At 40.5% G+C, this 24598-nt stretch overlaps 1 protein-coding gene across 1 annotated transcript in view; it reads right to left on the reverse strand.

The window, feature by feature from the left end:
* Positions 1–24598, reverse strand: part of LOC149227656 (uncharacterized) — a 453281-nt gene that overhangs the window by 293261 nt on the left and 135422 nt on the right. Inside the window, exon 4 of the mRNA XM_089375544.1 lies at positions 1745–1804. Within this exon, the coding sequence (XP_089231670.1) occupies positions 1745–1804 (60 nt within the window). The remainder of the gene's footprint in view (positions 1–1744; positions 1805–24598) is intronic.

Below are 24598 nucleotides of genomic sequence, written 5' to 3' on the forward strand. Positions count from 1 at the left end.
CTTTTGATTTGGTCAAAAATGTATTTTTGTAAAGAAGAAAAATATTATTTTATTTAATTACAAGTGGCTCAACAAGTGCTAAGTCGGCCCTTCTAGCTGGTCAAGTTGGCTTGCCCTAGAAAGTCATCCATTCGGATCCCATGAAGGCTAGATAAAGAGCTCCATTCGTCCTCCTTACCAAGCAATTTGATCACACAAGTAAGACACATCTGTTCTCTTATGCAAAGGTCTCTAAGGAAGATATCGGGGGCTAAAGAAGTTTCCTCTCTCTTGCTTAAGGTCTGTACTAGTCTGAGTACTAGTCTGAGTTCTGTGGCTACTGAAGAAAAAGTTCTGAGCTCTGCTGCTCCTGTGGAAGAGGTCCGAAAGTCTGCCTTTGTACAAGTTTGATAGCCATTCAAGGTCTGGTTATTAGGCCGAGTTCTGGAGGAGTATACCGAGCTCTGTCTCTGTGATCTGAGATCTATATTTGGTCCAAGTTCCAAGATGTTACAGGCCTGCAACCAGGCCAAGCTCTGAAGCTTCCACAGGCCTGTGATCTTGTCTGAATTCTGAGATATCTCAGATCTGCATCCTATCCGAATTCTGAGCCTCAGAAGTGCAGAGATCCGAGCCTTGATCTATGTCGTATGGTGAGAGGATCAGCCTCTCGTTTGTGATCTTGTTGGAAGACATTGTGAAGAAGAGCTTAGCACTTGTGGAAGCCATCTTGATTGGTCAGTATTGTCTATGTTTTGATGTCTTGTTGAAGGATCTCTTTAAGGAAAGGATTGCTGGGTTTTACCCTTGTGGGTTTTGCGCGGGCCACAGGCCTAATTTCTGGTCTCTTGTCTCTTGTGCACTATGATGGTTAAATTGTTAATATATAATTGCTTGATGAAGAATAAAGAAAGGCTAAAGGAACAATAATACATTCACAAGTAAATATCATGATTAGAAATTCAATCTTGCAATCAAATTTCAACATCCAGGGTCATTTTGTCCATGTCAAATGCTCATATTTCAATGTCCCATGTCCTTGTGTTATGTGACTTGGATTATAAGGAATTAGATTTAATGTTATGACTTAAAATATTTGCTAGCAATTAAACAATTAGTTCTCAAAACCTAATTCTACTTTATCATGCAAATAATCTTGATTGTAAGATGGAGAGATATTCTTTCTTACACAGGAAACCATTTCAACATTAACTAACATGTTACATCCTTTCACAAATAAAACATTATCATACCCGTTCCTGTCCGTGACATTGGGTCTGGTAAATTCACAAAAAAAGCCATAGTCTAGCTGATTTACTTGGTCAGTTCTTAGAAGTCAGTGCTCCTTCAGTATTGTGTTGTGCATTCAGAAATGGACTCCCGTGCCTTGAGCCAAGAAATAATAAAAAGAAGACATAACTGCAATGCTAATGCTCAGTTTCATTTCACTGTCTCCTAAGAGCAGCTCTATTTTTCAAGCCTACAAATGCACAAGGCTCCAATTCTTTCAATCCAATATAAATCCCCTGGATGTAACACCCTTAGACTGAAAACCAATAAGCCCTGCTAACACAAATCTGATTTACTTATCTGTTTGAAACTATTCCTTAATACCGATATCCACTTTACAATTCAGCATGTTCTTTCTTGTTCATATGTTCCATTCACATTCTTTCCATTACCTTTCCTTTAAATTCATCAAACCCCTACATGAAAATCTTTATACATAAAGAAAACGTTGTTCCCCCATGAAGTAAGGAGTTACCTGAGAATAAGGCCTCTGGTTGCACTACAAGCAGAACACCAATGAAACTAAATAGGGTCCCTGATACCATTTAAAATCAACAAATGTCAAATTTTCTGATCTGATTAGTACAATGATTGAAATTAAAACAATTTTTGAAATAAAAAGTTTATATGCATAAACATTTTACTATATTTGCCTGCCATGTCAATTTCTCTACCCTTTTATGGAGATGAAAAGATATTACATAAAAAATCAAAGTGATCATCCAACTTTCCCATCAAACCCTTGACTGTTATAGGACATGAACAAGAGTTTAAAATCACTGTTAAAATCAAAAATAGAAGTTAACAAAGAATTAAGACAATTAAACTTAGCTGCTACAATGTGATCCCAAGACCCTGGAAAATGAGAAGAATAAAAATTGGGCATTGAGACATTAGATAAATCTGGAGTCTCACATTCTGCTTAACCCGAAATCGCTATAAACATTGAAGTGTCACCCACAGGGATGAATTTAAGGTCAAAGGGGCTATGATTTAAGTAACGGTAATCCCTCTGCTTCTTATACATGAATGGACTGTACCTCAGTTTTACTTCATATTTGTTTTGTAATTATTTCAGTGTGGGTGGAAAAGGAAGTCTTGCTTGCTCAGCTCAAGATAATTGACCAGAAGCTCGTGAAAGTTTCAACAAGGGCCGGCAACAGTTCCTAATGATGCTTCCATATACTTCTGACTGTTTTTATGCTAATTCTATATCATTTTCAAATAATTTCTAAGAGTTGATTCAGTCATTAGAAAAATAAGAGCTAGGCTTTGTCCACAAATGACCACATACATATATATAGTTGCTTATATATTTTGTATCAAAATATCCATATCCGCAATAGCATAAATATGTAGAGAGACAAGAGAGATGCTCGATATGTTATTCACTGAATGAAAGTGAATACATAATCATGAGTCTTGGGTGAGAATCTTAGGTTAGGAAAACTACTAATGCGACCATGAAGTGATGTGTGACTAATTAAACATTAAGTCAGTTTATTAATTCACTATTTTATCAACTCTACATAACATAAAGTTCTTATTGCGCCATGACGCGCTCTACAGACCAGTATAGGGGGAGATGTGTAGGCATAAATGTTTGTAAAATTTAACATTTAACCAATGTTCCACCAAGACTCTAGTGCCGGGAGGCGCGGGTGCGGGAAGACCCACAGGGGGGACGTGTGGGAGTACCCTCAAATTTTAGGGAAATTTCGGGGGTGTGGGGGTACGTCAGGGTATATAATTTTTAATTATATATATATATATATATAATTCAAATTCATATTCATATTCATTGTTCAATAATGAAAGCATAAATATTAATAGACTAATAGTAATATGGATACCAATACATTGAAAATTGAAATTTGATCCACACATAAAATTTAAATTCATAATTGAATTAAATAATGACATACATTGATCCATCATCATCATTCATTTTGATACATACATCATTCATATATCATACTCATTATTCAACCATACCATGAGATTCAATAATGAAATATTCAAATACATCGATCCATATCATTCACCATTCATCATTCTACAATCTACATTGATTTAAAAATTAAATTCATCATTCATCATTCATCATTCTAGAATCTAAATTGAAAGCAAAACATACTAGTATATTACTATATACTAGATATTGAAGTTTGAACATTACATTTATATAACTCAAAGTTTCAAACTCAAAAATAGTTAAGAGTCAAGAATCAAGAATCACTTTGAGGTCATCAATATCTAGTTTCACAACTCAAAAGTTAAAACTAAAAGGTAAAAATGGATAATGAGCATTGAAAATAAAATCAACATCAAGGACTCAATCTCAATGATTGGTCCTCTACATCCATCTGTTGTATAAAGTCGCCGCGACCATCAATCTCAAAGCACCCCTTTTGAGATGGGACGACTAGACACACCCCTTTTGGAGAGTCCCGTCCCCACACTAGGGAAACACACCCCCTTGAGTCTCCCCAAGACTCCCCAAAAAGGGTGCATGGGGAAATGCACCCCCAGTAGACTCCCCGTCCCGGGTGCGTGGGGTGTGAGGGGTGCATGCACCCGACCTTGGAGGATGTGTCCCCGTGGAACACTGCATTTAACATAAACATTTATTAATTTATATGTCAGCTCAGTCAAAGAATTAAAACATAATATATAGTATAGGGGGAGATGTGTAGACGTAAATGTTTGTAAACATTTAACATTTACATGCCTGCTCAATTAATAATAAAAAGCCGGCAACAGTTCCTAATGATGCTTCCATATACTTCTGACTATTTTTATGCTAATTCCGTATCTTTTTCAAATAATTTCTAAGAGTTGATTTAGTCATTACAAAAATAAGAGCTAGGCTTTGTCCACAAATGACCACATACATATATATAGTTGCTTATATATTTTGTATCAAAATATCCATATCCGCAATAGCATAAATATGTAGAGAGACAAGAGAGATGCTCGATATATTATTCACTGAATGAAAGTGAATACATAATCATGAGTCTTGGGTGAGAATCTTAGGTTAGGAAAACTACTAATGTGACCATGAAGTGATGTGTGACTAATTAAACATTAAGTCAGTTTATTAATTCACTACTTTATCAACTCTACATAACATAAAGTTCTTATTGTGCTGTGACACGCTCTACAGACTAGTATAGGGGGAGATGTGTAGGCGTAACAGTTCGTAAAATTTAACATTTAACCAATGTTCCACCAAGACTCTGGTGCGGGGAGACACGAGTGCGAGGAGACCCACAGGGGGGATGTGTGGGAGTACCCTCAAATTTTAGGGAAATTTTAGGGGTGTGGGGGGACGTCAGGGTATATAATTTTTAGTTATATATATATATATATATATATATATATATATATACTTCAGATTCATATTCATTGTTCAATAATGAAAGCATACATATTAAAAGACTAATAGTAATACCAATACCAATACATTGAAAATTGAAATTTGATCCACACATAAAATTTAAATTCATAATTGAATTAAATAATGACATACATTGATCCATCCTCATCATTAATTTTGATACATACATCATTCATATATCATACTCATTATTCATCCATACCATGAGATTCAATAATGAAATATTCAAATACATCGATCCATATCGTTCACCATTCATCATTCTACAATCTACATTGATTTAAAAATTAAATTCATCATTCATCATTCTAGAATCTAAATTGAAAGCAAAACATACTAGTATATTACTATATACTATATACTAGATATTGAAGTTTGAACACTAAATTTATATAACTCAAAGTTTCAAACTCAAAAATAGTTAAGAGTCAAGAGTCAAGAATCACTCTCAGGTCATCAATATCTAGTTTCACAACTCAAAAGTTAAAACTGAAAAGTAAAAATGGATAATGAGCATTGAAAATAAAATCAACATCAAGGACTCAATCTCAATGATTGGTCCTCTACATCCATTTGTTGTATAAAGTCATCGGGACCATCAATCTCAAAGCACCCCTTTTGAGATGGGACGACCAGACACACCCCTTTTGGAGAGTCTCGTCCCCACACTAAGGAAACGCACCCCCTTGAGTCTCCCCAAGACTCCCCAAAAAGGGTGCATGGGGAAATGCACCCCCAGTAGACTCCCCGTCCCGAGTGCGTGGGGTGTGAGGGGTGCATGCACCCAACCTTGGAGGACATGTCCCCGTGGAACACTGCATTTAACATAAACATTTATTAATTTATATGTCAGCTCAGTCAAAAAATTAAAACATAATATAAAGTATAGGGGGAGATGTGTAGACGTAAATGTTTGTAAACATTTAACATTTACATATCTGCTCAATTAATAATAAAAAGTTAAAAGTAATCAAATAATAAAATTCAATTTGTTATATTGTAATTTTGTTTTTATAAATAGAATTATGAACAATTTTTTAGATAAAAGAAAATAATAATATACATATCACATATAAATAAGAGTTATAATTTAAGATTCATTTTACCATATAAATTAAAACAAGTGTTGAATGGCAGCTTAGTCGCTGCCACTCAAGTTAGAAATTATGTTATGTGAAATATTGCATATAAAGTTATAAGTTATAACCTACATTGGTCAGTGCTAAATTAATAGTGATCAACATGCAAATTGAATCCTATAGTCTTGCTTTTGAAGGATCTAATAAAATGAGATGTGAAGAGAATAAATTAATTGATTGTTGAGGGACAAGGACTTGCACAAATTTTGGTGGGTAGTAACAACTAGTAAGTCTACACATTTATAGTTTTACTCCTACAAAAGTGTTGAGGAAAACATAAATAATGGTGGGAAGTGACTCCTAGTAAGTATATTTATTTGTGTTGAAGTTTCTAAGTCTACTTAGTTAGAAACCCTCCATGCACTTTATTTGATTTATTCCTACCTACTTGTTATGTTACTTAACAAGTTATTTACAATGTAAATACTAAAAATAAACACTAGTGCATGCTTAACATATTACAGATCAACAACTAAAGGAAACAGAAACAATCACACCATATGACACCATTATTTTAAGACCAATGTCCCCAGAAAAACCCAATGTGGGAAAACCTGTGCAGCTATCTGAGGGTTTTCTTAATAAGAAATCTCAGAGTACAATCCGGGTGTCGAAACTGGCCTACCCAATAGAGAATTTCCTTGGCTGTAATACCTCTCAGTTTGAAACAAATCTCCTGGCTGAAACCCCGGATAATCCTTCTGGCAGCTCCTCAGCACCAAACTTCCCTAGAAACCCCAGCGTCAGCCTTTTCTGGACTGTGTCAACCCCTCTCTGCCTAGCGCTAGCCATGCGTCACCCCGAATGGGTCTACGTCAGCCTTAGGAGGCCCTGCGTCAGCCTTCTGGCCCTCTGTGTCAGCAACGTTGACCTCTCTAAGGCTCTGCACAGCTCATGGGTGCCTCTGCATGGCTCTGTGTGAGCCCTAACTGGCTCTGCTTCACTCTCCCTGGCTACCGCACTACTCTCCCGGCACTATCTCTGCCTCTGTCTCTCTGTACTCAATGCCCCTCAACTGCAACTCCCAATCACTAATTCTATCTCTTAGCAAACCCCGCTCTAGAGAATAGAATGATTGATCACTCTGGTGTGTTCTCCAAGTGACCCTCAAGTTTCTCTTATACTTTTCCTGTTGACATATCAACGGCCGAGATTAAGTCCCTAATCAACGGCTAAGATTAGATCTGGCTTGATCCATGTCTTTTGGACCATTCTAACACAATTTCATATTAATCCACATTAATATTTTATTTTCCCTAAGTTTAGACTTAGGGACTCCATTAAAAATATTAATTATTTTAATATCTCCTGAACTGTTTAGAATCTGCCCAAACCCTTTCTGGGTATTGGAGATCTCATGTGCCCCAACCTCTCCACCAAATTTCGTGGCTAGAGCACATCTGATGCTACCCCAAATCAACACTCCCTCTTAGCGAGAACTGTGCTCTAGCAATACTCCTCACTGAGTATTACTCTGACCATCCCGCATCAGTCCCTGTGCTGATGCTAGGCCTGCTACCCACCATCCTCTGCACTGTTGTATTTTGTACTGCTGCCCATGGTTCTGCCACTGCCACTGCTGCATCTGTACGATAGCTCTCTCTGCATCCGTGTTGTTGCCTCTCCTTTCTCCCAGCACTACATCCGCACTGCACCTCCTCTCATCATGCTAAATCGTGTTGCCCACTGTTGCACTACACCTCAGTTACTGAGAAGTAAGTAACTGATCTCCCAACTTTGACCTCCCTGTTGGGCTAGAGACCCTCTTGATGTTGAAGCTCCCTCTATCGCTGACAAGTGCTCCCTCTCTGACCTTTGCACCGCTGCAACAACTCCTTGCATCTTGCACCGTTGCACACCTCTCTGTGCCATCTTGCACTGGTGCAACACTCCTGTGCCTCTCGCACTGTTGCAGCCTGCTAGCCTCGCGCTGTCTCAAGACTCCTGCACTGTAGCTCTCTCTGCCGCTTCATCCGCATCCATCTCTACCTAACTCACCAGTCCTGCTACTCCTCTTCGGGGCTCCCGTAGCAAGGTCTAATCCAAGAGGCTGGGAACCTCGAGGATCCTACCCCTCATCGCCTATAGTCCGCCAGACTATGTCTCCCCACTTCCGCTCAAGTGGTGCGTGTGCACTCATGGCACAGTCATCGTCTATCAAAACTTCCTTCTCTGTCCGTTCTGGTGCTGCCTTAGTCTTGGAAGACTCTCCCATACTTTTCTTCTTTGGACACTGGGTCGCATAATGACCCAGCTCCCCACAGTGGAAGCACTTGATCTTGGAGGGATCCTTCTTCTTCCGTTTTTCTTGCTTTCCCTCAGATGCTAGGGCAACATCTTCCTCCTCCTGCTTGACTTTGATCCCCTTGCTGCTACTACCCGTCTTCGACTGCCGTCTGATCTCTTCCTGGCGAAGCGCTGCCCACATCTCATCCCAAGGTGGAAGTGTCCCTCTGCCCAGTATACTTTGGACAAATACCTCCCAGTCTTCTGAGACTGCATTCAAGGCCATCCTCACCATCAACTCCTGATCCGGCGTGGCTTCTATCGCAGTCAACTGATCTCGGATCTCATTCAGTCCTCCAAGGAAGGTGTCGATCGGTTCTCCCTTCTTCATCTAATACGACCTCAACTGATTCTCAAGTAACATTCTTCTCTGCACAGAAGTATGCTAGTACAATTTCTTGAGGGCCTCCCACATCTCATATGTCGTCTCCTTCTCGGCAATGTGTGATACTACATTGTCCTTGACCCTGTTAAGGATGATGCTCTTGGCCCTCGCCATTGCCTCCTCGTACTTGTCATTATCATTGGGGTCAACTGGGATAGCTATAATCTTTAAGGCAAAGTTCTTCACACGATTTCTGTCAAGTACGGATAAGATTTTAGCCTTCCAGACTACGAAGTTCGACGCTCCGTCCAGTCTACCCTAGTCTCTTACTCTGTGTAGTGCCATGATGCTCTTCTACTTCCCTCCTTGAAGTTCTTTGTTCGACTCCTCCGAGTCTCTACTTCCCGTGTGGAAATTCTCTTCTGGACTCCCTCTGAGTCCCGATTTCCCTCCTGGAAATCCTTCTGCCGCTGTCGCGGTGCCCCCTACTCTAATCGTCTTGTGCAACCACACCATTGATGCGGGTTCCTTGGCTAGAAACCCTCGGTAGCAACTCCCTCCTCTTGGCCTTGCTCTGTCAGGTACTATTCTGACTACAGCACCTCACCAGCTTCACTCTGCAATATTCCCATAACCTTTCTAAACCCCAGTTGTTATGCTCTTAACCTGCAAAATAATACCCAAACACAGAATATGCGAAGAAAGATACCCAGAACACAGAATAGCAATGATTTTATTATTCAGAGAGCAATGTTCACATGCCTCTTCGAGGGGGCAACCTCCAATAGAGCAGAGCTCGATTACAAAAACAAGACACAATGCTCCTCGCAGGGAGTCTCTATCCTTTATATATGACTCATACATGCAATACCACGGGCCAATACCGTGGGTTTTATTAATACCATCTATCTAATACTACGGCCCATTTGCAACTAACTGTGGTCCCGTCATTAATTGCGGGTTAACCACTTACAAATATTAATATGGGCTTTATTGACTCTTGACTATGACGTGATCCCATGACATAAATAAGGGGGTTAGGGTGGGACCCTAACATGCCCTCCCCCTTAAGACTAGCCTTGTCCTCAAGGCTGAAGCTGCGGAAACTTCTGAAGAATAGTGGCTGGTTCCCAAGTTGCATCTTCCGGAGAGGAGTCTTTCCATTTGACGAGGACTTCCTTAATCATGCGGCCGCGCAGGTGCTTGTCTCGTGTATCTAGAACCTGTTCGGGTTGAAGCCAGATTGACCCTTCTTCGTCCAATTCAGGTAGACTGGTTTGAACTCGGCAATTGTTCCCAATCACTTTCTTGAGGCACGATACATGGAAAACTAGATGGATTTTTGCCGTAGGTGGCAAAGCCAACTTGTAAGCCACTGCTCCAATGCGCTGAAGTACTTGGAATGGTCCGTAGAATTTTGGAGAGAGCTTTTGACAACCCTTGTCTTTGAGTGATGTTTGCTTATATGGTTGCAGCCTCAAAAAGACCTGATCCCCTTCTTGAAATTGGCGCTCTGAGCGATGTTGGTCGGCCTGTTGCTTCATGCGGTTCTGAGCTTGATGAAGATTCTCTCGAAGATGGGCGAGCATGGTTGCGCGGTGTTGTAGGAGTTGATCCACTGCTTGTACTTTGGAGCACCCCTTGAGATAAGAAGTAGGGGAAGGCGGAAGTTGACCATAGACTGCTTCATAGGGAGTCATTTTGGTGGTGGCATGATAGTTGGTGTTATACCACCATTCAGCCAGAGGTAACCACTGTACCCAAAGGTGTTGCTTTTCTGAAGTGAAACACCTAAGGTAGGTTTCTAGACATTTGTTGACGGCTTCGGTTTGACCATCTGTTTGCGGATGATATGAAGTACTGAGATTGAGTTGAGTGCCTTGTATTCTGAAGAGTTCCTGCCAAAAATTACTGGTGAAGATCAGGTCGCGGTCGGACACAATAGAAGTGGGCATGCCATGCAATTTGAAGATCTGATCCATGAAAGATTGAGCAACCAAAGTTGGTGTAAACGGGTGGGGTAGGCGCAGAAATGAGCATACTTCGACAGTCGGTCCACAACCACCATGATGACTGACTTGTTTCCTGACTTTGGAAGACCTGTAATGAAATCCATAGAAACCTCCGTCCAAATTGATGCCGGAATGGGCAATGGTTGTAATGAGCCTGGTGTGTTGACGGTTTCCCCTTTGTGGCGTTGACAGACATCACATTCTGCTACGAAAGTAAGGATGTCCTGTTTCATGCCTGTCCAAAAAAATGATCTTCTGGTGCGAGCATACGTCTTCTGAAAGCCCGAATGTCCTGCAATGGGAGATGAGTGCAATTCTGCCAAAATGCGACTTTTGAGGGTGGATGTTGGTGATATTACCACTCTGTCCTTGTAGCGAAGAATATCATTCTGCCACGAGTAGCCCTTGCTGGAATTAGGATCTACCTGCAATTGAGAAATGAGTTGGGAGAGCCCGGGGTGTGAAAACCATTCTCTGCGAGCCTCTTCAATCCAGTCTGGAATGGGGAGGGAAATTGCGAGCAGAGTACTTTCCTCCTCAAATTGGCGAGATAATGCATCTGCTACACTGTTGTCTTTCCCTTTCTTGTAAATGATCTCATAATCATATCCTAGCATTTTGGCTAACCATTTATTTTGTTGTGGGGAGGATAGGCGTTGCTCCAAAAAATATTTAAGACTGTGATGATCTGTGCGGATTTGGAAACGTCGCCCCAATAAGTAAGGTCGCCAGGTCTCGACTGCATGTAAGATGGCCATCATTTCCTTCTCGTAGGTAGATTGGCCCAGATTTCTCCCACTGAGTTGTTGGCTTGTGAAGGCCAATGGTCGCCCTTCCTGCATTAAGACCGCCCCAATACCTGTACCCGAAGCATCACATTCAATGACAAAGGATTTGGTGAAGTCAGGTAGTGCTAAGACTGGAGTGGAACACATGGCGTTTTTGAGAGCAGTAAATGCCTGTTGTGCTTCCTCGTTCCAGAAGAAGGAATTTTTCTTTAGGAGTTGAGTGAGGGGCTTCGCTATGCGGCCATAGTTGCAGACAAATTTACGATAATAGCCTGTAAGACCCAAAAATCCTCTCAAGCTCTTCAAGGTCTTAGGTTGAGGCCATTCTTGCATTGCCTGGATCTTTTTGGGGTCCACCTTGACACCTTCACGCCCCACAATGTGGCCCAAATACTCAACTTCTTCCATGCCAAACGAACACTTAGACATCTTGACAAATAATTTATGCTTGCGGAGCAGTTGCAAGAGTAGATCTACATGCTGAAGATGTGCCGCCCAAGTGCCACTATAGATGAGGATGTCATCGAAGAAGACAAGGACAAATTTTCTGAGACATGGTTTGAGAATATGATTCATAAGCCTCTGAAAAGTAGAGGGGGCATTACAGAGACCAAATGGCATGACCAGGAACTCATAATGGCCTTCATGAGTTCTGAAAGCCGTCTTGGGAATGTCGACTTCCTTCATGCGAATTTGGTGGTAGCCTGAGCAAAGATCCAACTTAGTGAAGAATTGAGCCCCATTGAGTTCGTCCAGCAAATCGTCAACCACCGGGATGGGAAATTTATCTTTGACTGTCAACTTATTGAGGGCCCGGAAGTCGGGACACATCCGCCACTCCCCATCTTTCTTGAGGACCATGACCACTGGGGATGAATAAGGACTAATGCTGGGACGAATGACACCTGCTTCCAACAATTCCTTGATGATTTTTTCTATTTCATTCTTTTGGGTGAACGGATATCTGTATGGCCGCACATTTGGGGGTTGGGCCCCTAGAACCAAGGTGATGCTATGATCATGTTCCCCTCGCGAGGGTGGAAGCTCATGAGGCTTGTCAAAGACCGTCCGATGGTTATTTAAAATCTGTTGCATCTTAGGATGAATTGGCGGAGACAGGGCTTCGACTACCTGGATGGCATTAAATTGAGCGACCACTCCATGATGGCCCTTTTTTAACAATTTTTCCATCCTATGCGCGCTGATGATAGAGGGGGCTCCCGCCTGGAGTCCACGGAGGGTATGTGTGGAGTTGTTCTGCTTAAAACTCATATATAACTCCTGGAAATCCATTGTGATTGGCCCAAGAGTGCGGAGCCATTCAGCGCCTAGGACAATGTCGCAACCCCCCATGTGTATGGCAAACATGTGGGTTTTCAACTGATAATCCCCCATTTGAAGTTTGACATTTTCACAGCGGCCTTCACATTTCATTGTGCCCCCATCTGCAATTTGGACTTGGAAATTAGAGACTGCCCTTACAAAACAATGCACTGCTTCTGCGATTTTTTGATGGATGAAATTATGGGTACTTCCACTATCAATCAAGACTACTACTGGGCGATGTTTAAGAAAACCCCTGATTTTGAGAGTTTGAGGGGAAGAAATTCCTGCCAACGCATTTAGCGAAATAACTGGTTCGTTAGATATAATCTCCTTTTGGTTGTCTTCTTCGATCGCCTCCGGTTCCTCAAGTGGTGGATCTTCCTCGGTGGAGCTGTAGTCAGTGGCATCTATTTGAAAAAACTTGGGCTCCTTGCATTTATGACTCGGGGAATATTTTTCATCACAGTAGTAACATAGTCCTTGCTTCCTTCTTTCGGCCATTTCCGCAGGTGACACCTTTTGAATCTTAAGTGTCTGAGTCGTGTTGGGAGCCTGTGGGGGACGACCTTTAGCGGGGAAATTGGGGCGGCTGTATTGGGCTGCTAATGCCTGTTCCACCTTACGAGCTACCTGGCAAGCCTCTGTCCACGTGGGAGGGTGGTGGAGTAGAACTTGAGCTTTGATGGCTTCTTTAAGACTGCTGATAAAACATTCCGTGTAGAATTCATCTGTGAGACCCTTAGTGCGGAAGGCTAAGGCTTCAAAAGCGGTAATATATTCATCCACTGTACCCGTCTGTTGGAGCTTAGTGAGACGCCCCAAAAAAGAGTCTTCCTGTTCAAAGCGATTTCGAAGAGCTTTGGTAAATTGGTCCCAATTCTGAAAAGGTCCATTGCAACGCTGATGCCATTCCCCCCATTGCCATCGTTCATTGTCCAGGTACATGGTCCCCACCATAAGCTTAGTCCAATCATCTAGGATATGATTCAATTTGAAATACTGCTCCATTTGTGCTAGCCATACGGACGTGTGAGAACCGTCAAATTTATGCATATCCAACTTGGGAGGTCGCTGACTGGGTGGTGGATGGGTGTGCCAGACGTGAGGAGCGTGGCTCGACTCACCCTCATGGTATTCATGGCCATTATACGCCTCCTCGTGGGCTGGTTCCTTGCCCTTCGAGAGTGCTTCTTGTACCTGGAGACTTAGTCCGTTAATCTCACGTTGGAGGGAGCTCATATTTGCTTCAAGTTTGTCCAGTCTTTCATTGGCCATCGCTTGAGCTCTAGTTTCTACCATACACCAACTTGATGAAAAAATTGGGACCGCCTAAAAATTTTGACTAATAAATTGAATGGTACCACCTTGCTCAGCTCGTCGTCCTGATGTTGATGGGCTAGATCACCAATAAGCGCCTCGGAAGATCTCAGACTAAACTCCGAACGGAGTTTTACTCCTTCTTGATCAATACTGCAGTCGCCAAATCCTCAAAATGTCAATGCTGCCAAAAGTCCTGCGAAAAGTATACCCCGGTATAGGAACCCTTCACAACAACTCCGATCTGGTGGATCTGAGAGATCTGAATGGTGGAACAACTGCTGCTGCGGATCTGATGGAGCTGCGGGACTGATGTCTGCTGTTGCAACACGTCTTTGCACACGCGGATCTGGAATAGATGATGTGTGATCCCCCAATAGAAAAGGGAACTATGGTCTAGAGGGGTGTCAGGTGCTACAGATCGCAATATACATAAGGGTCTGACAGTAGTACTCGGCCCAATGTTTCAGGGCTCTAACTAAGGAGGATCGACCATACCCTTAGCCGTACAACCCGACTACCCTATTGTACAGGCGAGTAATCTCTCCGAGTGCTGTTCTCGGTGTACTGTAGCCACAAGACGGCCGAAGGTTTATCTATGGCGAGGTTTCAAGGGAGCCTAGGGGGCTTCCTATATACCCAGAGGGTACGTGGAAGACAGTCCGTGCGCGGTTCTGTCTAATGCGCTACTACTCGAAGGGGTACCCACATGGGTTACAAGGGAGTCCAACAGACGTGACCACCTCTTGTATTTCCTGCGTGCATGCCTCCCCAAATCCGCAGGTTTATGCGCTTAACGACAGATCCCGTGGTTTAAAGACGCTGGAACACGTCTCTAGCCAAAAAAAAAAATTGCTAAAAATTGGAGATCCCACTGAGCCCTGGAAAGTGCTCTGATACCACTTGTTATGCTCTTAACCTGCAAAATAATACCCAAACACAGAATATGCGAAGAAAGATACCCAGAACACAGAATAGCAATGATTTTATTATTCAGAGAGCAATGTTCACATGCCTCTTCGAGGGGGCAACCTCCAATAGAGCAGAGCTCGATTACAAAAACAAGACACAATGCTCCTCGCAGGGAGTCTCTATCCTTTATATATGACTCATACATGCAATACCACAGGCCAATACCGTGGGTTTTATTAATACCATCTATCTAATACTACGGCCCATTTGCAACTAACTGTGGTCCCGTCATTAATTGCGGGTTAACCACTTACAAATATTAATATGGGCTTTATTGACTCTTGACTATGACGTGATCCCATGACATAAATAAGGGGGTTAGGGTGGGACCCTAACACCAGCAACCTGAAGGTGAGAGCTCCTAGGCTCTGCGCAATCCTGGCACCAGCAACCCAGCCTCCTCAACCAACTGCGTCAACCCTCCCAGCTTCTGCGTGGTTCTGTGTGAGGCTCCCTTTGCCTTCCTTAGCCTCTGCGCTGCCTCTTCCCAGCTCACCCTTCCCTTATTGCTACTCTGCTAGAAACAGCTTTTGTCACCTCGGGACAGTTGTTTTCTGCTACTATTGCTCCGCTCGGCTGATGTCCTCAATCCTTCTGTGATCTGCAATCATGCTCTGATACCATGTTAAAGTTTCTAAGTCTACTTAGTTAGAAACCCTCCATGCAATTTATCTTATTTATTCCTACCTACTTGTTATGTTACTTAACAAGTTATTTACAATGTAAATACTGAAAATAAACACTAGTGCATGCTCAACATATTACAGATCAACAACTAAAGGAAACGGAAACAATCACACCATATGACACCATTATTTTTGGACCAATGTCCCCAGAAAAACCCAATGTGAGAAAATCGGTGCAACTATTTGAGGGTTTTTTTATTAAGCAATATCAGAGTACAATCTGGGTGTCGAAACGAGCCTACCCAACAGGGAATTTCCTTGGCAGTAATACCTCTCAGTTTGAGACAAATATCCTAGTGAAACCCCGGATAATCCTTCTGGCAGCTCCTTAGCATCAAACTGCCCCAGAAACCCCAGCGTCAGCATTTTCTAGATTGTGTCAACCCCTCTCCGCCCAGCGCTGGCCATGGTCACCCCGGATGGGTCTGCGTCAACCTTCTGGCCCTCTGCGTCAGTAACGCTAGCCTCTCTGAGGCTCTACGCAGCTCCTGGCTGCCTCTGCGTGGCCCTGCGTGAGCCCTGGCTGGCTCTGTGTCACTCTCCCCGACTACTACACTGCTCTCCCAGCACTATCTTTGCCTCTCTGTCTCTCTATACTCAATGCCTCTTAGCTGCAACTCTCGATCACTAATTCTATCTCTCGTAGTAAACCCCACTCTAGAGAATAGAATGATTGATCACTCTAGTGTGTTCTCCAAGTGACCCTCAAGCCTCCTCTTATACTTTTCCTGTTGACATATCAACGGCCAATATTAAGTCCCTAATCAACAGCAAAGATTAGATCTGGCTTGATCCATGTCTTTTGGACCATTCTAACACAGTTTCATATTAATCCACATTAATATTTTATTTTCCATAAGTTTAGACTTAGTGACTCCATTAAAAATATTAATTATTTTAATATCTCCTGAACTATTTAGAATGTGCCCAAACCTTTTCTGGGTATTGGAGATCTCATGTGCCCCAACCTCTCCACCAAATTTCGTGGCTAGAGCACATCCGATGCTACCCCAAATCAACAATTTGCATCTTATTTCTATCCATTTTTTATGCAAAGACTTGCTTAAATTATGGTGGGAAGTAACTAATGGTAAATATGTTATTTACGTGAGTATGAGTTAAGATTAGGTTTAAGATTAAGATGTAGATTTTAATTACCCTGGAATTAATTTTTTTTTAAGAAGGGTTTGGTTTTAATTCTTTGTTTAAAATTGGTTGTGTTAAGAGATGTTTTACAATTTAGTGCAACGAGATGTTAATGTTAAATCGTTAGATTATAAATTCAACTAGCATTATTATATAAATTAAATGGCCTAATAAACATCCAAACACCTATCTAATTATACATCTCATGTTGTCAAGACTTTTAAAAATCATAAAAATTAGGTATACCAACCTAGATCCATCCTAACTATGGATCTACCAAGCGTTGAGAGAGAGGGAACAACAAGGGAGAGATGGAGAGAGAGTAAGGGAGAGAGCAGAGGAGGGAAGAGAGAGAGAGAGAGAGAATGAGACGACAGAGAGGGAGAGGGAGACATATAGATGGAGGATGGAGAGAGAGAGGGAGGAAGATAGTGAAAAAGTTGGAGGGTGAAGAGAGAGAGAGAGAGAGAGATGGGGGGCAGAGATAGAGGAAGGTGGTAGAGAAAGGGAGAGAGAGGAAGGAAGAGATAGGAGACTTGAGAGAGAGAGGGAGAGAAGGAAAGATGGAGTTGCACTAGGAGAGAGAGGGAGTATGAGCTGCCTAACCTTAAGAGGGTATTCACTGTTATATCATTCACATCATGTTCTCATTCCCTAGAGCCTCGAGCAATTATAAAAAAAAAATCAATAAAAAGAAAAAGGAATATGAAAAAGGGTGTGTTGTCGCAGAGAATGTCTAAGCACCACAACAACAGTTCAAATCGGGGGTTGTCACCTTGATCCCCAATCTCTCCATTTAAGTTGTCTCCCAATAGCAGACTTAGGGGGGTTGACCCTATGGAAATGGAATGAAGGAGAACTAGTTGGGCCATCTTAACTTTTCTCTTTCTTTTATTGTGGCCATCTTATGCTTTTCCCTTTCTTTTAGTTGCATCAACCTCTGGGGCATATTTTTTCGGCCCTAACTCAAGGATGAGGATGTGAGGGTGTCAATCCCAATGAACCAATGGCAATAAACTAGCGAATAGATGTGAAATCAGGGGAATGATGAAGAGTGGTAAGTATGGAATGGTCATGGACATGCTATTTCAATCCAAGTTTCCAAAGTAGTGCCCCTCTTATAACCCTCGGGCCTCAAAAGAGGCCTCACTAGACTAGAGCCAAAAACTAACCCTCGTAGTAAGGTGAGAGAACAAGTTTATAGTTAAGATTGAACAGTCATCCAAACAACCCTTTCATCCATGTTAGAATTCCCAAAACATTAGGTAAAAGCAATTGATTGCAAAATGGTTAAAGTACCTGCCAAGTGATAAACGACCTTCCTTCAAGAGGAATGTCAGATGGTGAGAGGTGTATGACTGGTGCAAATGGCAGATGAATGTGGCATATCATCATAACTGAGCAATATATATGGTTGTTGGCTGGCTCGCTATCCAATATTGAAGAAAATTTTCTCATATGGGGTTACCCACTTTTGGTGGGTAACAATCCCAACACTCATCTCTATGTTGAATTCAGCTGAAAGAAATTCAAGAGGGGATGTGTCTTATATAACTAATAATCTAAATATAATTAACATATTCATTAATAGTCACAACCATTCTCGAGGGTTCCAATCCTAATCCCTTGATTGCATATACGTTGTTGCTATTGCTGCTCAAAGTCAAAAATTATGGTCAAACTAACTAGCATTCAACAAGTGTCCATGTCATCCCTCCTCAAACTAAACATAGAATATGTACCTCAGAAATATATGGCCCTCTGTCACAAGTATCAATCACAAGTTCGGACCTCTGTCATAAATAGCTTTCACAGGTTTGGATCTTTGTCACTGATAGCATACACAGGTTCGGATCTTCGTCATAGATAGCATACACAGGTTTGGACCTCTGTCATAAATGGCATCCACAGGTTCGGACCTCTATCATAAATGTCAACCACAGGTTTGGCCTTCTTGCACAGGTAACATGTCATTGAATTTGAATCTCTCATAGAAACATATGCCACAGAACTTGGCTCACATGTACAGGATACGAATCACAATTTCGTCCATCTAGAGCAAATATCGACGATAGACCACAGAAATAATTCACTAAATCAAGAGACTTCTTCACCTTTGCTTTGCTTCTAAACTTGATTCGTATGCCCATAACTATCTTGATTTATGCTCAGACGAGTTGTACTTTGAAGAGGACCAGTGTTACTTAGGAGTGGGAGCAAAAGCGGGGAGCGAGAGCGAAAACGGGTGCGGGAGCGACATTTTCAAAATCTCTCGGTTTGGGAGCGAATCCCGGAGCGTTTTTTATATAATATCTATATTTTTTATATTTTTATATTTTGATACATATATGTCAACAAAAACATGTAGAATTATGAATTAGATATAAATAAGTAAATAAATAAATAAAATAAAAAACAACAACAACAACAACAACATAGATTGAACCATATAACAACAATCATCTAGAAGTTATAATTTTCATCAACCACGTCCACAAGTTAGTAACATAGTAACATACAACATATTGAGTCTCGTGATTCATCAATCTTAAAGTTTCAAGCTTTCAAAATTCAATATATAACATTTATCATCATTGATCACCAAAGTTGTACTTGTAAGCTAAGTGTAACCATTACAACAAATAATATCTAACATGAAATGAAATGTTATAAAATGAAATGAAACAACTTTCAACTTTCATGAAGCAACATATTCATAATTCATTACTAATGAGTTATAATTGCCAACTTCAAACTTAAATTGTCATATATTGTTTAAAAAAATATCATAATAAATATGAAAGAGTCAATAGTTATAAAAACTACTAGAAACTAGAAAAGACAAGTAAATCTATTATCTATTGCTTATGCTTGCGCCTCTTGCCACCATGAGAAATGTCTAGTTTTTTAGTCTTGTTGGAAAATCAAGATCTTTGTCATTAATATCACCCTCTAAGCATTAACATAAGATAGAAAAAGCATAGCATGTCAAGTCAAGAATTTGTTTGAGTGATGCGTCATGATAGAGGAGTCCGACAACCAATGTCACTAACATCAAGGTACATAGAGAGATTGGTGCTCTTGATTAAATACAACTTCCATACCGTAATACATGACAAAATTCAATGGAAACATTGCAATCCTAAAATCCTAAAAAAACTGATAACTCTGTTGGATTTTGAATGAAATCTAAAATTCTACTTTTTCCATATGAAATCCAATGAGGTCGAACCACTCTCAAACATCCTGAGTCATTTCATGGTAATGTTAAAAATTTAAGTAAAAGTGACATTCTCCTTAATCTTCATTTTCATCCTTTTACTTTAAGAATTTAACATTACCATGAATCGCATATCAATACTAGGGCCATAGGCTTGATCATTAAGTTGCCCCACTCAAAACTTATTTGTTTCTTTGAAAACAAATTGCATTTGGAACATTACTACAAAAAAAAATTTGCAAAAAAGGCTAAACGCTCCCGAAAAGGCAAGGAGCGTTTTTTTTAGGGAGCGCGCTCCCAACCCGCTCTCGAGTCGCTCCCACCCAGAGCGTGGATTGGGAGCGGGATCGAGGGGGGGGGCGCTCCCCTGCAACACTGAAGAGGACGAAGAACTCTTATTTATAGCCACTTCATGAGGTCGAATGGGTGTGAATCAGTGTTGCGAACATCGCAATTTTTTCGCCCCGTCAATTTAATCGCCGATTTTTTCGGCGAACTTTTTATTTTCAAAACATCGTGATTTTTACAAAAAATCGCGATCTGACAAGTAAAAATTGTGAGTGGCGGAAACAGCGGGTAGAGCCGATTTTTGGTTTTTTGTCATTTTTTCAAACAGTGGGCAAGTTTGAGAGCAGAGGAGGAGACAAAATCATCTACAAGGGCAGAGGAGGAGAAAAGCGAAAGATTTTAGCATCCCAAGCAAGAAAAATTCGAGTTTGGACCAAATTTCTTCAGCAAAGCATGGTTTCCAGGTATGGGCACCAAATTTGGCCATTTTTTTTTTTTTTTTTCTTGTTTTTGCTTGGGTTTCTATAACCCATTGATTATCAATGATTTTTGAGTGGATTTGATTGTGTTTTTTTTTCATTTTTGTTGCATAAAGTGGAGAGGGTTCATTTTGGTCAAAAATGCAAAAACTTGATTGTTAGATTTATAAGTTTAATTTCTTCTTGTGCTCTATTTTTTTGCATCATTTTTGTTTGGGTTTGAATGTGCATTTTTTCCATTATTGTTGCATTGAGTTGAGGTTTTTTTTTGTCAAAAATTCAATGTGTTGTATGTAAATTTTATTTTTATTTTTTTAACTTGCAATTCTTCTTGTGCCCTAGGTTCAACTTCAAACTTCATCTTACATTAAAACTCAAGAGTTCAACCAAGTTACAAACATGCCAAGGAAATTGGACCCTCTATGGGAATTTGGTGAACCTGATGGAGGGTTTGACAGATCAAACTTGACTTGCAAGTTGTGTGGGCATCATATGACAGGGGGTATACAGATTGAAGTATCACCTTGCACAAATCCCTAGACATGAGGTAGGGCCTTGCACCAATACAAATCCGGAAATCATCCAAAGAGCCCTCAGATCATTGGAAGAAATAGAGCAAACCAAACTATCCAAGTCAGCTCTGAAGAGTCAACTAGCAAGGAATAGAGTGTTAGGAGGTGAATATGAGAGTGGCACTGGTTCTACTTCAACATCAGTATCTACAACCAACCCTGTAACTACCTCATCATATTTTGTTCCTAGAACCACGTCTGGTTCACAACCATCTATCTCTTCAATTATAAAAAAAAATGAGCAAGAAGAAGCTAACAAGTTGTTGGGCAAGTTTCTTCTTTGGAGTGATATTCCTTTCAACGTTGCAAGGAATAATCCATTTTTCCAGCCTACTGCTGATGCTATTGCAATTGTTGGCCCAAAGTACAAAGTCCCTTCTTATGATGACTTTAGAGGCTGCATTCTTCAAAATGAAAAGGTTGACTGCACCAAGAGACTGGAGGAGTTTAGGGCATCGTGGGCACACACAGGATGCACTGTGATGTCAGATGGTTAGACCAATCAAAAGGGTAGAAGCCTTATAAACTTCTTGGTTAATTTTCCCAAGGGGGCAATGTTTATGAAATCTGTTGATGCATCTGCACATATCAAATATGCACGATTATTATGTGATTGTTGGATGTGTTTATTTTGGAGGTGAGTCCAGAACATGTTGTCCAGCAAAACGTGCAAAAATCTCAAAAGAAATGGAGATATACAGGATGGCAGGTGGCACATTTAGCTTTGACATGGTTGTGGTTGATAAGAAGACTAAAATGCCAGGTATTTTTTAGTTTGTTTCAAATTTCAGTGTCTCTTCAAGTTCATAACTTCATACTTTGCTTCAACTTTCAAATTTCATTTTTTTCTTATGTTTATCTTATTTGTAATTTTGTTGTAGATGCATGGTGGAGAAGCTATAGTGGCAGAGTACTCAATCTGCGAAGGCTTGCCATTCGAGTGCTCAGCCAAACATGTAGCTCCTCAGGATGCAAGCGCAACTGGAGTGTATTTGAAAAAATACACACCAAAAAGCACAACAGGTTAAAATTTAAAATATTCCAAATTTCCAATTAATTTTTTGAATTCATTAAATAGATTTTTTTTATAATTATTATTTTATGACCCTTGTACAGGTTGGAGTCCTAGCGAGTTAATGACATGGTCTACGTCTACGACAATCTTAGATTTTGTGTGAGGCAACTTGAGAGGACACCTGATATGGAGGCCGTCTCATTGGATGGGATTGACACCACTACTGCATGGAGGGTTGAGGCTAAGAGGCCTCTCATGGAGTCTATCATTGATTGGTTAGAGCAGGAGGTAGTGGAGGGGGTAGAGGAGGAGGAGGAGGTGACACCACCTACCCAGGCTACCCCTGTCACCAGTAGAGGACGTGGTCTACCTCCTGTAGCTCCTAGTTCTTCAGCTTCTAGAGCACAGCAAAGTCCACTGCCAACTCCACCGCCATCTACATCTAGAGGGAAAGCTATTGCATTTTCTCGCAAGAGGGGCAGAGGAAATCAGTAGTATTAGTTATTTGGTTCATTTCATTGTATATGACATTATGACTCATGATATGAGATACATTATTATATTTTTTGTTGATATTTTGGGGTTGAGTTGGGACTCAGGACTTACTAGTCAGGACATGATTCACTGTTATGTGTGATGTAGCACTAGAAATGATATTACACATCTTATATATTAATTCTTTTATCATATTTATGTGTCAATGCATTTATTTTATGTTGTAGATGCTTTAGATATTAAAAAAATTGAGAAAATGAATATTTTTGTATTTGCCGATTTTTTCCCGATTTTTCACTGATTTTTCTGATTTTTTCCCCTCGTCGATTTAATCCTGATTGCGATGTTCGCAACATTGAGTACGAATGCTAGTTGAGCCGACTTGTAGGAGATGGAGGGCCGACTTGAAAACTTGGGAGCAATGTCACATGGTTCGGGTTTGAGTTCGGGTTCGGCAATGATTAGTTTCGGTTTGAGTTTGAATTTTTGGATGAGGTTTGCCATTAGGTTCATCTATATATATATATAGTAAGAAATTGACATCAGTAAACATCAAAATGTTATCACGGACGTGGAAACTGCAAGGATAAATTACAACCTTGAGTTAAGACATGAGGTTATGAGTTTTGATCTATGGACTTGGTCAATGGCTATGAGGTTTGATGAAGTTCGCCAAACCTCAAAAAAATTTTGAGGTTCACCAAAATTCAAACCTCAAGGTTAAAGTTCGACAAACCTTGTGACATAGCTTGGGAGCCAAAACCAATTTTCAAAAATTTAAATTTTGATCTCTTGATAATACAAAATTTGATTTTCTTATGAGCATGAAGAACATGCTTTACATGAACAAATACATCAATATATCAATATGAAGACCGACCATAGCTACAAAATTCAACAGTTGGATCCACTATTTTGAAGATCTATTCACAGCAGAATTAAAGGTTAATACCAGGACATGTCTCAACGCAGAAGGAGGACGAATTTGAGGATCAACTGATGTGTAGAAGACCTGCAAATCAGAAGCAGTGGAAGGGCCGAGTTGGTAGTGTAAACAGCCAGTTTCAATTTCAGTAAGCAGTCATTCAGTGTCAAATAAAGGAGCTGTTACAGGTTCTCCCAGATTGATGCAAATCTCTTATTTAAGATGAATAAAGAAGGCTGCTGTTCATTGCAATCTTGCTGTGTTATGCTCTGTTACCAGTGTTTCTATTGCTGTGCATAGAACTGTTTGACGAAATGTCTTAATGAATCATTTTACCACTATGCAAAGTGTTTGATTTAAGTATGTTTCCTAAGTGGTTGTAAAAATCCCTGAATGAAGTTGTTGGAAATTTTCCATAATTAAGGAATATTGCATATCCATTGTAGAAAAATCTCTTCAACTGCATTTGGTGCCAAGTCGACACTTATTGGATATATTGCGAGATTCATCTTGTCATAAAAATTGTACATTTCCTTCAAATAAAATAAATTTCTGAGCACACTAATGTCATGCGACTCAACTTATAATAACAAATAGTTATCCTCATAACTCCAAACTAAGATACAAGCATGTTTACAACTGTCCACCTTGATTTACACTGACAACAGAATGGAGGCAGCTTGCAAAGGAACTGCAGATATCAACTTTAAGAGTATTTCAGTAAGCAGGTATTCAGTGTCAAATAAAGGAGCTGTTACAGGTTCTCCCAGAATGATTTAAATCTCTTGTTTGAGATAAATAAAGAAGGCTTCTATTCATCGCATTCCTGCTGTGAATTATGCTCTGCTACAAGTGTTTCTATTGCTGTGCATAGAACTGTTTGACAAAATGTTTTAATGAAACATTTTACCATTGTGCAAAGTGTTTGATTAAAG

The sequence above is a fragment of the Pinus tabuliformis genome, chromosome J (genome assembly GCF_031772625.1).
Source record: "Pinus tabuliformis cultivar Carrire ecotype Pingquan chromosome J, CPIR1, whole genome shotgun sequence".
Taxonomy (NCBI): Eukaryota; Viridiplantae; Streptophyta; class Pinopsida; order Pinales; family Pinaceae; genus Pinus; species Pinus tabuliformis.